Here is a 21,137-nt window from a genome sequence, read left to right as displayed (position 1 = left end):
TACAGGTCTGCATCACACAGGGGCCTCTGAGCTGCCTAGAAAATGAGCATCCACACCATTTCCCAACTCCAGACACTGGCTCCCTGGAGGGCTCCTTCATGTAGCTGAACTCTAGTCAAATTTTTGTGACTTTTGAAATCTTGAAATCTTCGGAGACTTGGATGTGAGTATAAATAAGGGGAGGCTATAAAAAAAGGCAAACTAAAAAGGGAATACCAAACCCAGAGAATTAGATAATAAGCACCTAAAATATTGAGAGTTGAGAGACTGGAAAACCAAGAGTCAAATAGATCATAAACTCTGTTGTGTTCTCATCCATTCTAGTGATGGTTTTCTAGAATGATGTGTTCAGTCACTGTTATGAAAGCACTGGAATACTATGAAAGATAGGACGAAAAGAGAAGGGAAAAGCACGAGACTTGCATCAATTTTCTCCTGTTTTGCTTTTTAGTGCAATAGAGATGCTATCAATCTTTGCATTGTGAATGCTAATCTGTCATCTTTCCCTGTGTTCCCAGTTCCTGAGATGAGCAGAAATAAGGAAAATGTGAAGGATGGCAAAGTGAGTTCTGAGTGTCTTAAAGAAAAGAAAACATATTTTGAGTTTTTACAATTCTTATGTTGAAAAGAAATAGCATGAAGGGGAAGTGATCTTTAATAAAAGAGAAAGGGTTGAGATTCAGAAAGATTATCTAAAGGCTCAAGGTCCACTCTCCTATTTTAAATCTGTCTTGAACAACAATAAAAAAAAACAAAAGATTTGAGAACAATTAAGAAGCAGCGATGATCTGGTAAAAATAGGTATCTATAAAAAGCACTAAAGGGAACACTTGAAAAATGTGAACACGCACAGATCAGCGGGTCTTTACAACATGCACCTGGAGAGTGAGGGGAAATTAGCTCTAATGGGAAAATGCGTTCGTTTTCTTCTGCAGAGTCATAACACCCTGGGTGGGGGCCGGGGGGAGGGTAGGAACCTTAGGGGAGAGGAAGAAACAAAGCAACATGGATAAGGAGGGTAGCATCATTCTGGAAAGCCCAAATTAAGTTTGCAGTAAAATAATGGCAGCCAGGTTAGGAGAGATTTTCGAAATGCAGTCAATACCAACAACACCGTGAAATCTTGGGAGAGTGCCAGTTGGGGATTCCAGGGAGAAATACGAAAGACAAAATCAATTACTTTTTTAGGACTCAATTTTAAGGAGTGAATAGAGTGAAAGTGATTTCATTTCTAGGTTTTAGGCAACCCATTCTTTGCCAGTCTCAGGAGTAATTATTGTGCTTGGGAGAGCCATTCCGAGTGACCTGGCTCGAAGCACCATCAGACAGATGGGACAACCAAAAACAAAAAGTCCCAGCATATGGTGATGTATCTGTGGGAGAACGAGGAAGGCACCTTCCAGATGCTTCAGGGATTGTGAAAATAGTGCCTCTTCTGAGATCACCTCTCCAGGGTGCGAGGGCTGCATACACAGCACAGTGGTTCACCTGGCCAGCTCCATGTCTTTCTTTATAGATTTTATAGAAAACATGGCTCAAAATCTAATGTAGTCTAAAATTTACAAGAACAAAATTCAGTCAGAAAAAGAACCTCAAAGTGGAAAAAGAACAATTTGATGTAAATTTCATTAAAAACTCTAACAAGGGCTCACAAGCACTTTCATATAATCTAAATTTGTAGAAGATACGGTATATCAATATAAAGTCTACAATTTTTTTTTTTTTAAATCACCCATTCCAAAGGTGGTACAAAACTCTCCAAAACATACAGGGATTGGTTTCAAAGGCTGCAGGTTTTTGGTTTTCTACTCTGGCTGCATCAAGCACGGCCAGGTCCCTGCACATTTTTTCTCCGCATCAGCATTAGTTGCTGTGTGGGCGGAAGAGGCCTTGATGACAGCGGCACCATGCTCTGTCAGGAGCGATGGCGTGGTCCCTGGACTGTCGTCAGACAGCAGGGTTAGGACGGAGGAGACAGGTGAGCTCCTGACTGCAGTGTTGAGAGGAAAGGCTCCTGCAGCCAAGTGTCCTTGGTCCCTCTTCCCAGCAGGGACTCTGGCTCCACACAGAGAGCAAGGTCGCCTTCCTGGTGGAGCTGGCAGGGCTCCCCTCTCTGGGACACTTCTCTCAGTGTGTGGCCTCTGACAACACAGCTCCCAGGGCTGACAGCCGTGTTCATGACGAGAGCCACCTTCGCTTCTGGACTTGCGGGGTGATGGTAAAACTCACCACATAAGTAATCTGATGCATCTTCTGGGACTTTTCCTGGTCCTGTTTACTATCAAGGAGGGACACTAATATGGCCCTATGTTGGCTACTGCAATTGGTGAGGCCAGTTCTGGCCTTTATCCTAAAAGCAGGGAGGTCACTAAAACTTTTAGCAGGTGAAGTGGCTGTTTCACCAGACTGTCCAGCAGCAGCATGGAGCCAAGTGTCCTGCCCTTATCTCCCTTGTCTACTATGCCCACCATTCCCTTGCCATGTGAGGCCACCGAAGGCCTCAACACAGCCCAGTGACTTCTCACCAACATTCAGGCTTGCTTGCTAGCACAGGCCCTTGGAGGACCCTGCCACCATCACTTTTGCTATTTTCCCAGCAGGATGACAGAGCCATGTGCAGTTTGGGGAACAGTGCCCCTTCGCTAAGTGCTGCACAGACACTGGGTCGCAGGGCAGGGCTACCCTCTTTGGCTGTACGGCAGGATTTCACCATCTCACTCTCCCCAACTTGGTATGTTGCTGGTGAGAGCCACACCATCAGCCACCGCTGAACTGATGGGGGCCTTTGAGACTCAAGATCCTGGTGACTGTCTGAGGAGTTTGGGTCAAATGGGTCATCAATCACTTCAATACACCTGCACAAACTTTAGACATATTACAGTCAGCTCTTAAGCAGAACTTACAGTAGGCTCTAACAAAGCCACAAAACTAATATAAATTTAATGGCTCAGGGCTAGCTACACTCAAACGGCACATAAGGAAGGATTTGAACTCAAGGGGAAAATATTATTCATTGCATTATCTGGTATTTCTTTAAGCAAGGCTGGAACCTCAGAATTCTAGCTAAAGGCAAGACCTGTTAGTTCCAATATTAAAGAGCTTCCGTTTTTGTTTTTTAACATGATAGTTTATCTTATACAATTATGATCCAAGTAATTTGGAAGTTCTCTCTGTAGTGAAAAAAATAGCCTCCAATTAAACAGACTCTCCATCCGAAAAAGTAAAAAGAGCTGTGTGAGTGTGACTATGGATTTAGAGTTTTTGTTTGTTTGTTTGTGGCGGTGACCTGGCGAGCACAAGCACTCAGCACATCCGACCCACCCAGATTACCCAGGTCAGGTGCTCCATTCTGTTTTCTCACTATCTTACTCCTTGTTGTATGGATGATATCTTTCCTCAGCCCCCAAAAGCAGGAGGGGTCAAACTGAATTTAATTTCTGGGCTGAATGTAAATGAGAAGCAGGAGATGGAGAGAAGTTAGGTATCTTTTAATGCTTCAAACATGCTCCCCTTTCTTCACCAAGGCACCAAAAACTAGGATGCAAGATGTTGTTTGAGGGAAAAAAAATCATGGAAATTTAATATTACTAACCCCTTGTTGGGAGGGGTATATTTTCCAACAAGTTTTTATGTTATGCTACTTTATATGTCTGTTTAAAAGCCTTGTCAATTTCTGTTTATATGTTTTTTTTAAAGGTCAAGCTGAGATTTTAGTAACTTAATACAGCAGTTTATATTATCTCCATAAGTCAAAACTCTAAACCTACTCAAGGAAGTGCTTAATGAGCCAGCATTGCTTGCAAAATAAATTGACTTATGGAAGGACCATGGAGAGCAGAATCTCAAAAAGGAAAGGATTGCAGGAGAGCGGTCCTGAGGAAATCATGAGGTAGAGCAAAACCTCCGCCTGCAGGAAAAGAAGCTTCAGTGCTGGCAAGGAGGCGGTCCCACACCTGCCGTCCTCCTCCCAGCATGAGATACGGGGCCAGGGGCTCTGCTTAGGCACAGAGAAGCGAAGAACATTAAGAGAAGGGAAGTTAGGGTCAGTCCCCAAGGACTCAGCCTGCTGGATACAGACAAAGCTGCTTTCCTGGAAGGGCTTCTGATGGTGAGCAACACTGAATAATTGACAGAGCAGAGCTCTACAGTCCCCAGGTTAGTTCTAATTCTTACATGAAAATATTCAAGATTGGCTAAGTGATGTTTCTGGATTTGCACAGCTCATTGAAACAGTGTTTAGTAGTGCTGGACAAGGCTTGCATTTAGCTGTTTTAACAGAGATCTATTTTAGTAAAGACAAAAATTCCAAGAGAAAAAAGAATACCAGTCTCTGCCTCTCACTTAACCATGGTATGGAGACATGAACACTGGAGTGGAGGGACCTTTCCAGGCACCACTGGTCACATGGTGGCAGTGTCCCTGGATGAATGGAAAATAGTGACCACACAGTGAAGCATCTGGAGAACTGGCTGGCCAGTATCTTCCCTTACCTGCTATGCCTTCCTGGTTGTAGCAGGTCTTATGCATCTTCCCCATGAAGAGCTCCAGGCCAATGATAGCGTAGATGATGATGACAAACAGCACTAGCAGGGCGATATGCAGCAGGGGGACCATGGCCTTGATGATGGAGTTCAGAACCACCTGGAGACCTACATCAACAAATCACACACAGTGACAACAGTGAGAACACCAGCTTCCATGTATTGAACTACGTGCTGTCTTGGATGCCATACTGACACAATGTCATGCAATCTTCCTAGCAGCTGTACCAGTAGTGTATCATGCGCCCTGTTTTTGAGATGAAGAAACTGAATGACAGAGCAGGAATCTACATCTGGGTTGGCCTGACTCCAAGTCTCTCCTAGAGGCTCATCCAAATGAAAGGGTAGGCAGGGGTATACTTCCAAAAGGAAGAACATGTTATTTTCACCCAAAACTATCCAATTTTCTAATACCCCAACTTAAAGACAATCTAGCATCTTCTCCTAGAGCAGCACCTCACTGCAGAGAGTGCTCACTTTGACTAGAGATGGCCATGCAAGGACTTACTGATCACTCAAGAGCCTATGGCTGACCCATCTGCTATCAAACAGGGGAGCCCAGTAACAGAGCATCAAGGGGGCGGGACTTCCTTTGCTGAAACTGACTCATACCTTAGGACACATCTGGGTGGTGAGATCTCCCTGAGAGGGCTGAGGAAGTAGCTCTGAAAACACCTCTCTGGATAACATGAACAGACCTCTCTTCCTACAGATTTCTCACCAGTGAACTTCCCTCAAGACCCAAGTCTGCAGAACATCATAGCCTTCCATTCAAAAACCCCACTGACTCATGGACATGGACAACAAAATGGTGATTGCTCGGGAGAGGAGGGTATGGGGGACTAAATGGTAATGGAAAAAAAATACAATGAAGATTAAATTTTAAAAAAACCCACTGAAGGAAGTTTGCATTTAATGGGTATGGAATTTCAGTTTGAGAAGATGAAAAAGCTCTAGAGGCAGATGGTGGTGGTGGTGGTTGCACAATGTTAGTAGACTTTGTGCCCCTAAACTGTACATTTAAAAATGGTTAAAATGGTAAATTTTGTTACGCAAATATCATTACAATAAAATATTTTTAAAGTACTCAGATCCCTTCAAGAAAAAAAAAGTAAATGAAAAGCTCTATTTAGAACGTGGGTCTTGTCAGTGCACCCCAAAGGAATGTAGGCTTGTACTATTGGTTTCTGGGTAGAAGGACCCCCTTACCTATAAGCTCAACCATAAATAACACATCAAGAATGCTCTCTCTTTTTTTTTTTAAGATTTTGTTTATTTTCAGAGAGAGGGGAAGGGAGAAAAAGAGGGAGAGAAACATCAATGTGAGAGAGAAACATCAGTTGGTTGCCTCTTGCGCACCCCCAACCAGGGACCTGGCCCGCAACCCAGGCATGTGCCCTGACTGGGAATCAAACCTGGCGACATTTTGGTTCACAGGCCTGAGCTCAATCCACCGAGCCACACTGGCCAGGGCATGAATGCTCCTTGTTTAAAGGGGATGTTGCAAGTTTCTGTTTGCAAATGCCAAAGCGGTAGTCACAGGGAAGTCACCCACAGACTACTTCTAATCCCAAGAAAATTTTCTGTCAACAGAGAATGCATCAAATCTGCACATCCTAGGAGAGATATGCGGGAAGGGCAGGCTCTCCTTCCTTACATCTAGCCAGCTGTGCAGAAAATCTTCCGTGGGCTACCTCTGATACACGTATGATAAGACACTCATCTCTGATTCACACCACAGAGGGCACTTTCAGTGTTGCTGTCTGACTTTCCCACCCACCACGGACATCATCCCCTTCTCTAGTATTGGAAGCTTCATGTTTGTATTCACCCACTGTCCCCCTCTCTGGGTAAACAAAGGCTGGGCCACAGCTCCCCAAACTGCAGGGCAGCCACCGGCACTTGAGATCTAGTGAGGTGGTTTTCACAAGGCTAATTAGAAGAATTCTCCCCAGCTATAGCCAAGCTAGGAGAGGGAGGGAGGGAGGGAGGAAAGAAGGGAGGAAGGAAGGAAGGAAGGAAGGGAGGAAGGAAGGAAGGAAGGAAGGAAGGAAGGAAGGAAGGAAGGAAGGAAGGAAAGAGGAATAATTTTACCTGTGGAATTAAGGAGTGCTTTGTAGCCTCCCATTAGAACAAGATGTTTTCTGATCCAAATGATTCCATTAATTAGCAAATTGTATACACATTAGTGGTAAAGGATGCAAAGCCATGAGAAAATTGAAAATTGAACTGTAAAGAATCTTTCAGAGATGTCTGCTGCAGAGAGAGCGTGCTAAGGGCTACTCACAGAAAGGGGAGGGGACCCTATCTGGGCTACCCAGGCCATGAGGCGCCTCTGTCATCAGCCTTCAGTGCCAGGGCCTCAGATGGCAAGAAAATAGGGGCAGACAATAGGGAAACTCTGTTGTGCTATGGCCAGAGGGTCTGCTCTTAGAATAAAGACTGAATCCTTCTCATGCCCTACAAGGCTCCAGAGGGTCCAGCCTGCCCACCTCTCCAACCCACTTCCATCCCCTAACCCTCACTCTTTGGTTAAACAGCTTTTCTTTTAGACTCAAATATGATATACTTCTCCCTCTACCTGGCCGTCACAATGCTGTTCCCTCAGCCAAAACACTTTTCCACCATTCCCTCCTCCTTTGTCTTTGGCTCTCAGCCCAAGTATCTCTCTTCCTTGGGATACTTCCCCAAACTCCCACACCAGAGAAGTTTTCTTTCTTACATGTCTTCTTGGAACAATTTCCTTTCCTTTGGAGCATTAGTTTCAGTTTGGAATCATATGTTCATTAAATGTTTTTTTTTTAACATTTGCATCTGTCTCTCACTTGGGGCTGAGTTTTGTGAAGATGGGAACTGTCCGTTCTTTGCATCATAGCTAAGGCTTCTCTTGTGGCTGAGCACATGGCAGGCACTCAGCGTTTGCTGAAGGAATGGCACCCAATCTAAGGAAACACTGCTGCTGTTGTGGAGCTCTGACAGGCTTTGCTGCAGAGTCTGCTGGACAGAGAGGGCTCTGAGTGACCAGGAAGTTTCTGGGGCTCGCAGACCAGAGCAGAGACTACTGAGTGGGATGCAAAGAAGCCAGAAGGAAGTCCCAGCAGACTGGGGGCTTCCTTTCAGCCATAGGGATGCTCCAGAATTCCTAGAGTGCTGGTCCCCTGTATTTTGTCTCAGTTGGTGGCCACCCCAACCACCTGAGCACCCCGGCCAGGAGATGGATCCCCCATCAATGGCCAAGTCCTGTCAGCCTGATTCTGAAGTATTATAGACACATTCAATTATTTTTACTATATAAATAACATACTAAATATAGAGAAAATGGAAAATATTTATGATAGAGAAATTGGAAAACAACAGGAAACAAAAAGGAGGAAAATATCACCCATTACCCTACTACCCAGACATAATCACTGTTAGACTTTTGGTATATTTTTTGGATATTTTGGCCCATGACTCGTTTTCCTCCTCTCCCTCCCAGTGGTGTCCATGATTTGCTTAACTAGTTTCCCCACGTTCAGTTTTGCTGAATTTTCACACCGCAGTTAGAATGCTCTACTAAAGCACAAACTGGAGCATGTTTCTCCCCTACTGAAGTCCTCCGATGACTCCCATCACCCACAGGTAAAATTCACCTGCCTCCTGCCACAGGTTGACCACATCTGATTCTAGTTAATACCATGTTCCAGAAATATATCAAACTGCCTGAACTGTGAATGCAGTTCATGCCTCTCTAGCTCAGCAAATGCTGTTCCCCATGCCTAGAATGCCATTCCCTGCCTAACTGAGAGCCCCTGGGGCCTCCCCTCATCTCTGCATCAGTGCATAGTAGTGACTCAATGCACACAGAGCTAAACCACAGGTTGTTCTCAGAAGACAGAAACCTCAATGACAAAGAATTTGAAACCATGTCATTTGATGCTCTTAGAAGGAACTGAAGATGTGTTGTCAGGAAAAAATAAGTCTCATGGAATGGAAAAAAGTACAGGCAGGAAGAGTGATATCAATGATTTTCACATGATTTAAACCGCAGTTTTGAGGTGGAGGAGTTAGATGAGTTCTGTGTGACCAAAGGGATGGAACTACGTCCAACTAGGAAGTGTTCAGAATGGATTTAGGTTCAACACAAATAAAAACCATCCAAGAAACAGACCTTTGTGATGGTGATGTTGGATGCTTTAAGAGGATGCTTCTCACAGGTAGTCAAGCATGGACTAAATAAGCTCTTGGAGGAGATGCATTGGTGGGGATTCCGCCCTTGGGTAAAGGATTTCCCTGGCACACCAGAGCCCCATACCCTCATTAACATGTTCTGAAGACTAACAGTGGGTCATGTGCAGCTCTCAATGCTCTACTCAGATTATTCCATTTCCTCCTGGCAACAACCTTATGGAGTAGGTACTATTATTAATCACATTTTACAGTTGAAAAAAGGGAGTCCCAGAGAGGTTCAATGGCCTGTCCATAGTTGCACAGCTGGTGTCTGGTGGCAGGGAGTGTAATGACAGATGGCCCGCATCCATAGCCTGTGGGCTTCCCCATGCCCTATAGATCGAGGTTCTCAGCCTCCACAGCCTATGGCTACGAAGCAGTCACACAGGCTTACAACATCTTCCAGGAAGGAATAGGAGCCTAGTCCCTGCTTCCAGAAGAGCCCAGATGTTTCCAAGACTAGTCCCAGGAAAGGCCTCACATTTCTGCCTGCTCTCCTCACAGCCAGCCTGGGATAGCAGTAGCCAGGCTGGTGGGTGAAGGCATGGGGCCAGGATTTCTTCTCTCCGGTCCATTATAAGCATTTGGCTCTCAGGCCTGGATACTTAATAGCTTCTTTCTGGAACTGGTTTACCACTGTCCCACAAAGACCTCCTCTAGCTCAGGTTCTAATTTAGAAAACATAGTGACATTTCTCCACCCAAGTTTTCTCCTCAGACCGGTCATGTATATGGCTGATAAGCATTTGCTAGACCCTTCTTCAGAGCTGGCTGATCACACTGGTGGAAGTAAATGAGCCTTTGATAAGCCCGGTGAAAAAGCTGTTACAAAATGCTCTGTGACTACAAGATCATAAGGCTTACATAGATGATGATTCTATTTTCCTTACCCCAAATCAGGATACAAGATCTCACAAATACTTATGGACAGAATATTTGACGTGAAAACTATACAGGAAAGCTTGGAACATTCAGTTCCCCAGACAGTAACATGTAATCTAGAAACCCAGTCTCTACTAATTTGCAATTCATGTCAGGTGCTCTTCTCCTCTTGGTGAATGGAAAAACTACCTCAATGCCTAGATGCCACACCTTCCAGGAAAATGGGTTTTGGGAAGTGGCACCATTAGATGCTGGAGTTAGAAAAGGGCAGAGCTGGAGCTTAGCTAACATATGTGATTTTTCCTTTTCTCCCTCCCACATTGTTGTAAGGCCCTCTGGACAAACGCATTCCCTTCCGGAGTCCAACTTGAAAATTCCGGATTAGGAAAGACTTCTAGGATCTGCACATACCACTCTGTTTTTCCTTAAAATATCAAGAGAAACCACCAATTATGAAACCAAACCTGGCATCTCTCTCTAAGACGGTGTTGAGATTACCCTGAAAATGGCCAGATTGACTAGAGTTGGTGCTCCCACACCTGTTACAGACAGTCCACCGTGACAGATGCATGGCTGAGGACACGTTATAGTCTTTTGTTCTATTAAAGAGCATCCCACCAAGCCCTGCTTTGGGTGATGAACTGTTCTGTTCTGGGCCCTGGTGGTAATATCAGGAAGGAGTTTGAAAATTACTTTATGAGTGACAGCCTGAGAAAAAAGAATGAGAACTTACTGGAGCTGAAAGGCAGTGTGCAGAAGTTCAGTCTGGTCAAGAGCTCTGTTCTTTTCATGCAAACACTACTCCCATAGATAGTCCCCTCTTTTGAATTCAAATTTTAAGTCATTCTGGTATGAAATGGGAGGGGGAAAGGGAGAAGTAACTGAAGACCCCCAAACTGGAGATCTTTGCTAATGTTAGTTTGATTTCACTGTTCAGATTCTGCACTGACTTAGAGCTTTTTTGTTGGTGGCAAGGAATGTACATTTCATATTCTCAACTATTCAGACTCCAAGGCTCCAGACAAGCCTTAGGAAAGCAATAAAAAGGATCAAGGAGGTCTGATCACAGAATCCATGAGGAAACAATGCTGATAATGACTGCACTAGGAGGAGAGAAGTTTGGGCTTAGTGCGGTGGTGGTGCTGGAAACCAGCTTCTTAAAAATGGACTCAAAGTTTGTCAGAACAGGAAGAGGACTCTGGAATCACCCAACTTGATGACTTTATTTTAACTCCTTCAAAAGGTGCTTACCTGCTGTGACAGGGCTAGGGGATGCTGTGGGGAATAAAAGGCCCTCAGGCCTTGCCCTCACAGAGCGTATAATGGAAGCCTAACATTAATCAAATAATCCCACAATTGATGCAGGATTACAAACTCTGCTAAGATCTTTAATGGATCAGAAAGGTATCATAAGGGTCCTCCTTTTGCACAGAGGGTAGAAGAATTCTTCCTTGGGAAGGGATGCTTGAGGTGAAGTCTGAACAATGAAGATGAAGAGGGCCTGGCCACATGAGTGGGCAGGAAGATGGGTTTGGGCAGAGGCAGCTGAAAGTTCCAGGTGAGGAAGGTTGCCTGGGTGGTTTTGGAGACTCACGGGAGACCCGCAGCTCCCATCAGTCAGCCTCATACTTCTCCCTTGCCTTTGTTCCACCTCTTTAAAAAACAACTAAACAGAGATTAGGAAATCAGTTTACTGCTTCTGTATGAAGTCTGAAGACGCAGAAATCACTTTTATTTTCAGAGGAAACAATTCAGGAATTACACGACAACTGCCAACTGCCTGACAACTGCCTCATTTGTGAAATAGAGGAAATAATCCCCATCCTGTGCCACAGAGGGAGCAGAGGTGAGCAGAGAACTGGGCCAAGAGGTCTCTACTGCTCTGCTGGCTTTGGGGGCACTTTTATCACCAAGCTCTTGGCTGACGCGAGCCAATGGGAGAGCTATGGCACCGCCTACAAAGCTGCCAAACAGCAAGCCTGCATGGAAAGAGACATCCTGCTAACCTCAAGCCTGGAAAAAATTGTTCTAAAATGGGACAGACCCATTCCTGAAGCAGTCAGTTTTCCCCAGTGAAGTTACTGGTGGTTTTGCTGCTGACTCAGGACTCTTCAGTGCCTCAGGGCTGTCGTTAAGAAGACGCCTGCCTGTCCCCGTCTGGGACTGGGAAGGATTCAAGACTGCCCTCCCTAGGCCACGCCCAGGAGTTTAAACAGCAACTTCCTGATTTCAGCTGGCTGTCCTCTCCTTGCAGAATGGTGGCAAGAAAAGCATACTAATTAATCCAGAAGTCTGATTAGCTGAATAAGGATTAACTGAGAGGCTGACCCGTAAGTGAGTTGTGCCTTCCATGTTAACCAAATTCGAATGGAATGATAAAGTCACTACTTGGCGAGCCAACTCTAAGCTTCCTCACCAGCCTCTCCTCAGACTTGGATGCTGTCTGAAAGAAATGTATTCCCATTAAAACAGGTGCCGAAGTAAAGAGCATTGCCTTTACCATGTCCATTCAGCCCCCGGGACCTCACTCCCCTTGAACCTGGGACACTGGCTTTGAGAAAGTGTAGATGAAACACCAACCTCTCCCTGAAGGGGCACCTGGAATGAGACTTTCCTTCTTCAGGTCCCCTCTCTAAGGCTGCCCCGACAGAAATGCCATCAGAGGGGCGCCCCCTTCCCAATGGAGAGAAACCGGTACACCAGGTGGGAGAGAGCTCCTCCTCTATGGGTTAAGGTTGCCTTTCTCCTGCACCACAGACAGCTAGCTATGCATCCCTCACTTGGGAACGTTGAGAGCACTGAAGATGTGTCCTGTGAGCCACGGGTGGTGGGGGAAGAGGGGCAGTGCAGTGCAGTGCAGTGGTTAAAGCCCAGGGATGCCCTGGAACCGAATGACTGCGTCGAATCCTGTCTCTACCGCTTCTCAGCTGGGTGAACTTGGACAAGCTATTTGACCTCATCTTAAAGTGAGGATGACAATAGTACCCACCTTACAAAGTTGCTGAGGGGATTCAACAAGTTAGTTCATGTCATGTGCTCAGAACAGTGGCTGGCCCATAGTAAATGCCATTATTATTCTAAGTGTGGTGAGGCTACCGGTGGAGTCCTAAAGTAGTGAACATGCATGTGGGTCATCTGGGATTTTGTTAAAATGCAGGCTTTGATTTGGTCCCTCTGGGGTGGGGCCTGAGTTCTGCATTTCTGACCAGGCCCCAGGTAACACTTAAGTTGCCATTCCACTGATCGTACTCTGGGTGCAAGGCCTTAGAGCTCTCCAGTCGTGCTGGGCGGCCACAATCTTGTGTGGCCCAACTGAGGTCTGCGGGGCTCTTAAGCAGTCACTGGATTTACGCTGGAGCAGGTGATCCTGGACACAGCACTCTCATTGGGTAGTTTGTATAATGGGCAAAGCATGTGAAGCCAATGTTGGATACAGAAAATGCCATACTCTAACTGGTATGAGAGTCCTACAGGGTCATGTACTAAAATTTTTACTTTATGAGTCAATTTTTATTTTTTTCTAAACACATGATCACTGCAGAGGACAAGAGAGGGACATATGCCTACACTGAACCACTGGGGAGCAGAAGTGATGGATGCTAGCGTCCCTCCTTCCAGCAGCAATAAATAGAAGCTATCCAGCAGAGTGATGGAAGGGACTCTGACAACTGCGACCCACTGCTGCGACATTACAGGTAGGAGTGGCTCGACATCAATTTTCCCTCCTGACAGTGGGCCTGTATCATTACCACTCTTACCAAGCTTGCATCCTGAAATGTTACTTACTGCCTTCTACTGGCAAGGCCATGCCTTTGCAGTGGCCATTACAAAACTCTCTCCTCTCCTTGTCTCCGTGACAGTGTGCAGTTTTAGTTTTTCCAACTCTATAATTACTTATTTGCCTCCTTCCTTCCCTCCCTCCCTCCTGGACCTCTTTTAATCTGAGGAATATTACAAAGATAAAAAAGATGAAGTTCCTGCCCATGAGGAGCTTTCAGCTACATGGAGGGGCAGACATGAGAATAGCTAATTGCAGAAAGAAGGTGATAATGTTCCTAAGAATTTACCCAAAGACTTCTAAAGCAGAAAGGAGGGAGAGGCTACCTTAACCTGGGAGAGTAAGAAAAAAATTCCAGTGGAGTTATGTTGGGGGAGGGGGGGTGCTTCTTTCTGCCCTTTTATTTGGTTAATCTTTTACTCTTTGTGTCTCCCGCTCTAAACTCTCCCTTTCTCAGGAAATTCATTCACTTGACTCCCTCCTGAACTTTCAATAGTCACCATTATGAGTCCAAATTGGCAATGCACTTTTTTTGTCCTCTCTTTTGAGTAGTTCAAGCCATGTATCTCCACAAGCTACCACATATCTCTACTGGGTTGTCCTACCACCTCCTTATAGTCAAGAAATCTAAACCTGAACTCATAGCCTTCTCCCTGCAACTGGTCCCCACAAGACTCAAAACTTGGCAGTTCCCCTTGCTCACTTCCTCAGCAAATGCCATCCATTCTTCATCCAACAGAATCTGTGGTATCTGCTCTTCCCATGACAGCCACTGCTGTCCTTGCTTTCTTCTGTCTGTATTGGTAAACTGGGGTTCCTGCTTCCAGTGCCCTGCCACCCCAACCCAGTCTGCACCATTACCCCATTACTCATCCTGAAATTGCTCTGCTCAGAAACTCCTCCTACATGATCTGCACATACTGGGTACTCAAATTAACTTATAGAAAGAATAAAACCAAGTTACAAATATCAGGATAGTAGAAACACATGGAGAAGAAGCAATCCGTGTGAGGGCTATCTTGAGAGGAGCTGTGATAACGCCAGCCCAAGAGGACCTATAGGGAAGGATCTCAGGACATGAAACCCTGACTTCACCCTCCTCTCTCCTGCTGAGCCCCTGCTCTGCTCCCCACTGAATGGAACCAACCAGAAGCCAGAGCACGACAGCCTTTTGATGTAGTCTATATGGCCAGTCCTCCTGGCAGGGAGCAGAGTGGAGAAGGATTGAGAGTAGATGTGGTGGGGAAAATGGAACAATGTTGGGCAGACAAAACAATGAGCTTAGAGTAGTGGGCAAAGTATCACTGGCTCTCTATGTGCCACCATCATCATTCCATTAAACCAGGAGGAATTGCCCTGAGTTTTATAAGCAAGAAATGCCCTCCTTGGGAGGGTGATCAGATAAATGTCTTTTGATTCTAACTCATTAGCCAACTCTGGGTCCTCATATTCCAAAGCCACACATGACTGGAATCTACAAATGAATTTTCCTATCAGCATGTGTGGTTGTGACTGCCATCATCATTGTTGTCATCACTGTCATCACCATCATCAGGTTGTCACTATTCACTTATGCTTACTTTTGACTTGTGTGAACCAATTTGGACTGGCTAGAAATCGACAGTAAGAAGAACCTCATAGATCATGTTTTGTGCCTTCATTTGGCTAATGGAGCAACAGACACTTTTAATAGTTTCATAGGCTTAATGACTTTCAAAAAAAAAATAGATCTAGAAATAGAAAAAAAGGTACTTTTCTCTTGAGTTACAGAGTAAGTTTGTCACATTGAGGGTCAAGGGTGCCTGAAGCATTTTCTTACTGGAAGAGAGTCTTTCTACTAAGGAGAGAAGAACTCTTGCCTGGAATGCTTTCATGCAGTCTTAAGATTTTATTTTCATGTTCTTATTAAAATGTCCTTATTCATTAGAGGTTTCATTTCTTTTTAATTGAACCTTTCCATGTTAATAAATTTCTGCATCCCACAAGTGATTTGATGAACATTAAAAGGAGGTTGTTGTTCTAGGGAAGACATGGTGGAAACTCTGTTTGCCTAATAAATTTAAAACTATGAGAGTAATTAAAATATCAACCTTCATATTGAATTAATTTTTTGTATTAACAATAGGGTCGGGGGGGAATAAAGAGAAATCCTGATATTAGAAAAAAATTAAATATGGCAAAATGGAAATAAGATGATCCAAAGCAAACAATAATAATAGTAATAACAGCTTCCTCTCTTGAGGATTCAGTAAACGCTTTACATATATCATTTCATTATTTGACTATCTTGATAAAGATAAATGAATTGAAACAGATAACTTGTTCGAGATTTCACACCTTATAAACGCTAGAGTTGGAGTTAAAAGTCAAGCCAAGCTTACTTTAAATCCTCTACTCTTAGCCACCATCCTGGCAAAAATGGAAAATATACTACATTACTTCCTGACCCTGTGCCATGGCAGATGTTATTATTAATCATGGCCTCTGGTCCCAGAAAGGGCTTTACTACCCTTCTCAACAGTCTATCTCCCATGACAACACAAATTTGCTGGAGGTGATTATATCATGACTTGGCACCCTCTATGCCCCCGCCCTATTGGTGATAAACTGCAAAGTTATTCAGAACTGAAGAAAAACCTTACAAAAGAGCAAAAGCTAAAGGAGTTCATTAAAACTAAACCAACTTTACAAGAAATGTTAATGAAACTTCTTTTAGCTATAAAGAAAGGGTATTAATTAGTAATAAGAAAATAAAAAATATATAAATATCTACCTGGTAAGAGTAAATATATATATGTATACATATATATAGATAGATAGATAGTGGATTAATCACTTATAAAGCTAGTATGAAGGGTAAAAGACAACAGTAGTAAAAATAACTATAACTAAAATAATCAGTTAAAGGATACACAAAGTAAAAAGATGTACAATGTCACATGAAAAACATAAAATGGGGTGAGGGAGTAAAAATGTGGAGTTTTAAAATACATTCCAACTTAAGTTGTTATCAACTTAAAATGGACATATATGCTGTTATACGTAAGCCTCATGGTAATTACAATGCAAAAACCTATAGTAGATACACAAAAGATAATAAAAGAGAAATCTAAGCATAACAGTCAGGAAAGTAATCAAAAAACAAGGGAAGAGAGCAAGAGAAGAAAGAAACAGGAAGTACAAAACAGGCAGAAAACATTTTTTAATAGCAATAAGTAAATATTTATCAATAATTACATGAAATATAAATGGACTAAATTCTCCAATCAAAAGCCAAAGAATGGCTGAATAGATTTTTTTAAAAAGAAGGCTCACTTCAGATGTAAAGACAAATGCAGATTGAAAGTGAAGAGGTGGAAAAATATGTTCTGCACAAACGGAAACCAAAAGAAAGCTGGGGTAACTATACTTACATCAGACAAAATAGACTACAGGCGTGTCCAACCTTTTGGCGTCTCTGGGCCCACTGGAAAAGAAGAGTTGTCTTGGGCCACACATTAAATACACTGTGACATGTAATCACAAAAAAAATCTCATAATGTTTTAAGTAAATGTACAATTTTGTGTTGGGGTGCATTCATAGCCATCTTGGGCTGTATGTGGCCCGTGGGCCACAGGTTGGGCACCCCTGCTTTAAAAGAAAGACTGTAATAAAAGAAAAATAAAGGCATTATGTAATGATAAGGGGGTCCATCCCAAAGAGGATATAACATTTGTAAATATTGATGTACCCCAGATAGGTGCACCTGAATATGTAAATATTGACAGACCTAAAGGGAGAAAGTGACGGTGACACAATAATAGTAGGGGTTTTAATATCCCACTTAAATCAATGGATAGATCATCCAGACAGATAATCAATAAAGAAATATTATCCTTAAATGACCTATTAAATCACATGAACTTAATAAATACACACAGAACATCCAAAAACAGCAGAATACACATTCTCCTCAAGTGCACATTGAAACATTCTCCAGGACAGACCATGTTAGGCCACAAAACAAGTCTTAATAATTAAAGAAGATTAAATCACATTAAGAATTTTTTTCTGACTACAATGGTATGAAATTAGGTATCAATTATAAGAAAAATGGAAAAAAACCACACATATGTAGAGGTTAAACAACGTGCTACTAAACAGCCAACAGGTAGATTAAGAAATCAAAGTATACCTTAAGACAAATAAAAATGGAAATACAACTTACCAAAATCTATGGGATTCCACAAAAGCAGTTCTAAGAGGTAAGTTCATAGCAATACAGTTACCTCAAGAAACAAGAAAAATCTCAAATGAACAATCTAACTCTATACCTCAAGAAACTAGGATAACAAACATAAGAAAGACATTAACAAAGATCAGAGAGAAAATAAGTGAAATAGAGACTAAAAAGACAGTAGAAAAGATCAATGAAGCTAATAGATCTTTCTTTGAAAAAATAAACCAAATTGACAAACATTCAGCTGAACTCCTCAAGCAAAAAAAGAGAGTTTAAATGAAAGATTTAATACAGATCCTTCTCAAACTCTTAAAAAAAACTGAAGAAGAGCGAATACTTCCAAACTCATTTTATAAGGCCAGTATTATCTTGATACCAAAACCAGACAAGGACACCACACACAAAAAAAGAAACTTACAGGCCAATATCCCTGATGAGCATATGCAAAAATCCTAAACAAATATTAATGAACCAAATTAAATAATACATTTAAAAGATCATATACCATGATCAAATACTTATTCCAGAAATGCACAAATCATTCAAGATCAGCAAATCAATCAGTGTGATACACCATAGCAACAAAATGAAGCATAAAAATCACACACAATCATCTCAATAAATGCAGAAAAAGCATTTGGGAAAATTCAACATCCATTTATGATTTTTTTTAAAAAAAAACCTCAACAGAAAAAAAGGCCACATATAACAAATCTACAGCTAATACCATATTTAATCATGAAAAACTGAGTTTTTCCTCTATGATCAGAAACAAAAAAAAATGCCCATTCTTGCTACTTTTATTCAACATAGTATTGGAAGTTCTAATAAGAAAAGTAAAAGGCATCCAAACTGGGAAGTAAGAAATAAAACTATCATTGATGACATGACTTTACATACAGAAAACCCTAAAGACATCACCAAACAAAAAACCTGTTACAACTAATAAGCAAATTCAGTAAAGTTACAGGGTACAAAATTAACATGCAAAAATATATCAGAAAGCGGTATTAAGAAAACAACCCCATTTACAATTGCATCAAAAGAATAGGTAGAAATAACTTTAACAAAGGAGGTGAAAGACCCATACACTGAAAATTAAAACACAGTGATGAAAGAAATTGAAGACATACAAATGAGAAATATTCCATGCTCATGAATTGGAAGAAGTAGTATTGTTAAAATATTCATATTATCTAAAGCAATCTACAAATTCAATGCAATCCCTGTAAAAATCCCAACAGCATATTTTCACAGATATGGAACTAACAATCCTAAAATTTGTATGGAATCATAGAGAGCTTAAATAGGCAAAGCAATCTTAAGAAGAACAAGCTTAACACATCATGTTCCCTGTTATCAAAGTATATGAACAAAACTATAGTAATCAAGACAGTATGACATTGACATAAAAACAGGCACATAGATGAATGAACAGAATAAAAATCCCAGAAATAAACCCATACAAATATGGTCAATTAATTTACAACAAATGAGGCAAAAATATACAATAGGAAAAGGACAGACTCTTCAATAAATGGTGTTGGAAAAACTGGACAGCTACCGCCTATCATCACAGGACAAAGTATCACAACTCATCTCCTTGTGATCTTCCTGGCAGTAAAATCCTCACTTGGCAGATCACGATAAGGCTGGAAAAAACATTTCCAGCCTAAGAGATCTGTACCTATTGTGGCTAAACCCACTGCGGGGAACAGAGCTACAAATGCACAAATGTGCTTCCCCCTCCCCACACCAAACTTTTCCACCCTTGTTGGAGGAGCCTGGTAGAGGCAGCTAAATTAACTCATAGTGGCTCTGTCAGTGGCTTTTGGCCACAGAAAAGGCAGTGCTGGGAACAAACAGGCCAGAAGACCATAGCCTGCCACTTCCAATCCATGGAAAAGGTGACATGAGACCAAGACCACTGGGTCATAAAGGGGACCATCTTCCATGGCCAAGGTGACACTGCCCCACAGAGATCCCAGAAGCCCCAATAGTGCAGGTAAAAAATAAAAATAAAAGCTTGACTACTGGAAAACAGAAGACTATGAATCCCCTGGCTAAACAGTAAAGTGTCAAATATTTTAAAAATATTAAAAAAGATTTCATCCCCACAAATGATCAGGCAGATAAATAATCCATCAAGCACATTAATAGCCAAGGACATAACCAAGGGAATTCAGAAAGAAAATAAAAAATATACAGAAAACCACCTTAAAGACTAGTAAGACTGTGATTGAAATGACAGAATTAAAGACTGCAGTTTTGACAAACATAAAAGGGAGGGGTAAGAGGATTGAACTTGCACAGATGAAATGAGAAGAAAAAGGACTAATGTATATATGAAACATTCTTTTGCATAAATCTAACAGTAAACACAAAAAAATCTAGAACTGAGACACATAACATAAAAAAGAGGAAACAGAAAAAAATCATAGAATATCACCAAACTAAAATAACAGAAAGAAATATAAGGGAAAAGAAACAACAGAGACACAGAGCTACCAGAAAACAAAAGATAAAATGACAGCCCTCATATACAATTAATCACCCTAAATATAAATGATTGAACTGACCAATTAAAAGATACAGAGTAGAATGATGGGTCAAAAAAACCCAACTATATGCCACTTTTAGGAGACATATCTCACCTGTAAGGACAAATGTAAAATTAAATGGAAGGGGTAGAAAATAATACTCCAAGCAAATGGAATCCAGAGAAAAGTGGGTGTAGCCATACTTACCAAGTCTGTGTGGAAAAGGTCCAACCATATTAATATAATGATAATGGTTTGTGTGAGATTGATGTATCCTGGCAGCCAAGGAGAACAGACTGGAAAGTGCATGTGTGAACAATGACGACTTCACTGTACTAGTACGCGTAGTAGACACCATTGAGTGAGCCTGTGTACCGTGTGGCCATCACATTCAAAATGACTGAGAGAGTAGAACAATTGATCTACATCAAATTTTGCATTAAGCTTGAACACTCCTCCACAGAAACTATTTGGGTGATTCAGAAGGCTGCAGCTATGGGCAACTGGTGATTGGCAGCTTCATCATGACAACGCACCCACTCATGCACCATGTCTCATGCAGACTTTCTCAGCAAAGCATCAAATCACCCAGGTGACTCAGCCCCACTACAGTCCAGATTTGGTGCCCTGCAACTTCTGGCTTTTCCCAAAACTAAAATCACTTTTGAAAGGGAAGAGATTTCAAACTATCAATGAGATACAGGTAAATATGACGGGACAGCTAATCACAATTGGGAGAACTGTGTGAGGTCCCAAGGTGCCTATTTTGAAGGGGACTGAGGTGTCATTGTCTTATGTCCAATGTGTCTTGTATCTTGTATTTTCTTCAATAAATGCCTCTATTTTTCATATTACATGGCTGGACACCTTTTGGACAGATCTCATATATCAAACAAAACTTCAAGATTAAAAAGGTAACAAGAGGCAACTATGGACATCTTACAATGATAAAACATTAATGTATATGC

At 42.1% G+C, this 21,137-nt stretch overlaps 1 protein-coding gene across 1 annotated transcript in view; it reads right to left on the bottom strand.

The window, feature by feature from the left end:
* CACNA1C (calcium voltage-gated channel subunit alpha1 C) overlaps window positions 1-21,137 on the bottom strand; it is a 603,963-nt gene that overhangs the window by 190,528 nt on the left and 392,298 nt on the right. Inside the window, exon 6 of the mRNA XM_054577199.1 lies at window positions 4,491-4,649. Coding sequence (XP_054433174.1) covers window positions 4,491-4,649 — 159 coding nt within the window. The remainder of the gene's footprint in view (window positions 1-4,490; window positions 4,650-21,137) is intronic.

The sequence above is a fragment of the Pteronotus mesoamericanus genome, unplaced genomic scaffold (genome assembly GCF_021234165.1).
Source record: "Pteronotus mesoamericanus isolate MK-2021 breed Mesoamerican mustached bat unplaced genomic scaffold, CSHL_Meso_final contig_41, whole genome shotgun sequence".
In the NCBI taxonomy this organism is placed as follows: Eukaryota; Metazoa; Chordata; class Mammalia; order Chiroptera; family Mormoopidae; genus Pteronotus; species Pteronotus mesoamericanus.
Note: the sequence above shows the minus strand (reverse complement) of the source record. Positions and strands in the feature narration are given on the sequence as shown.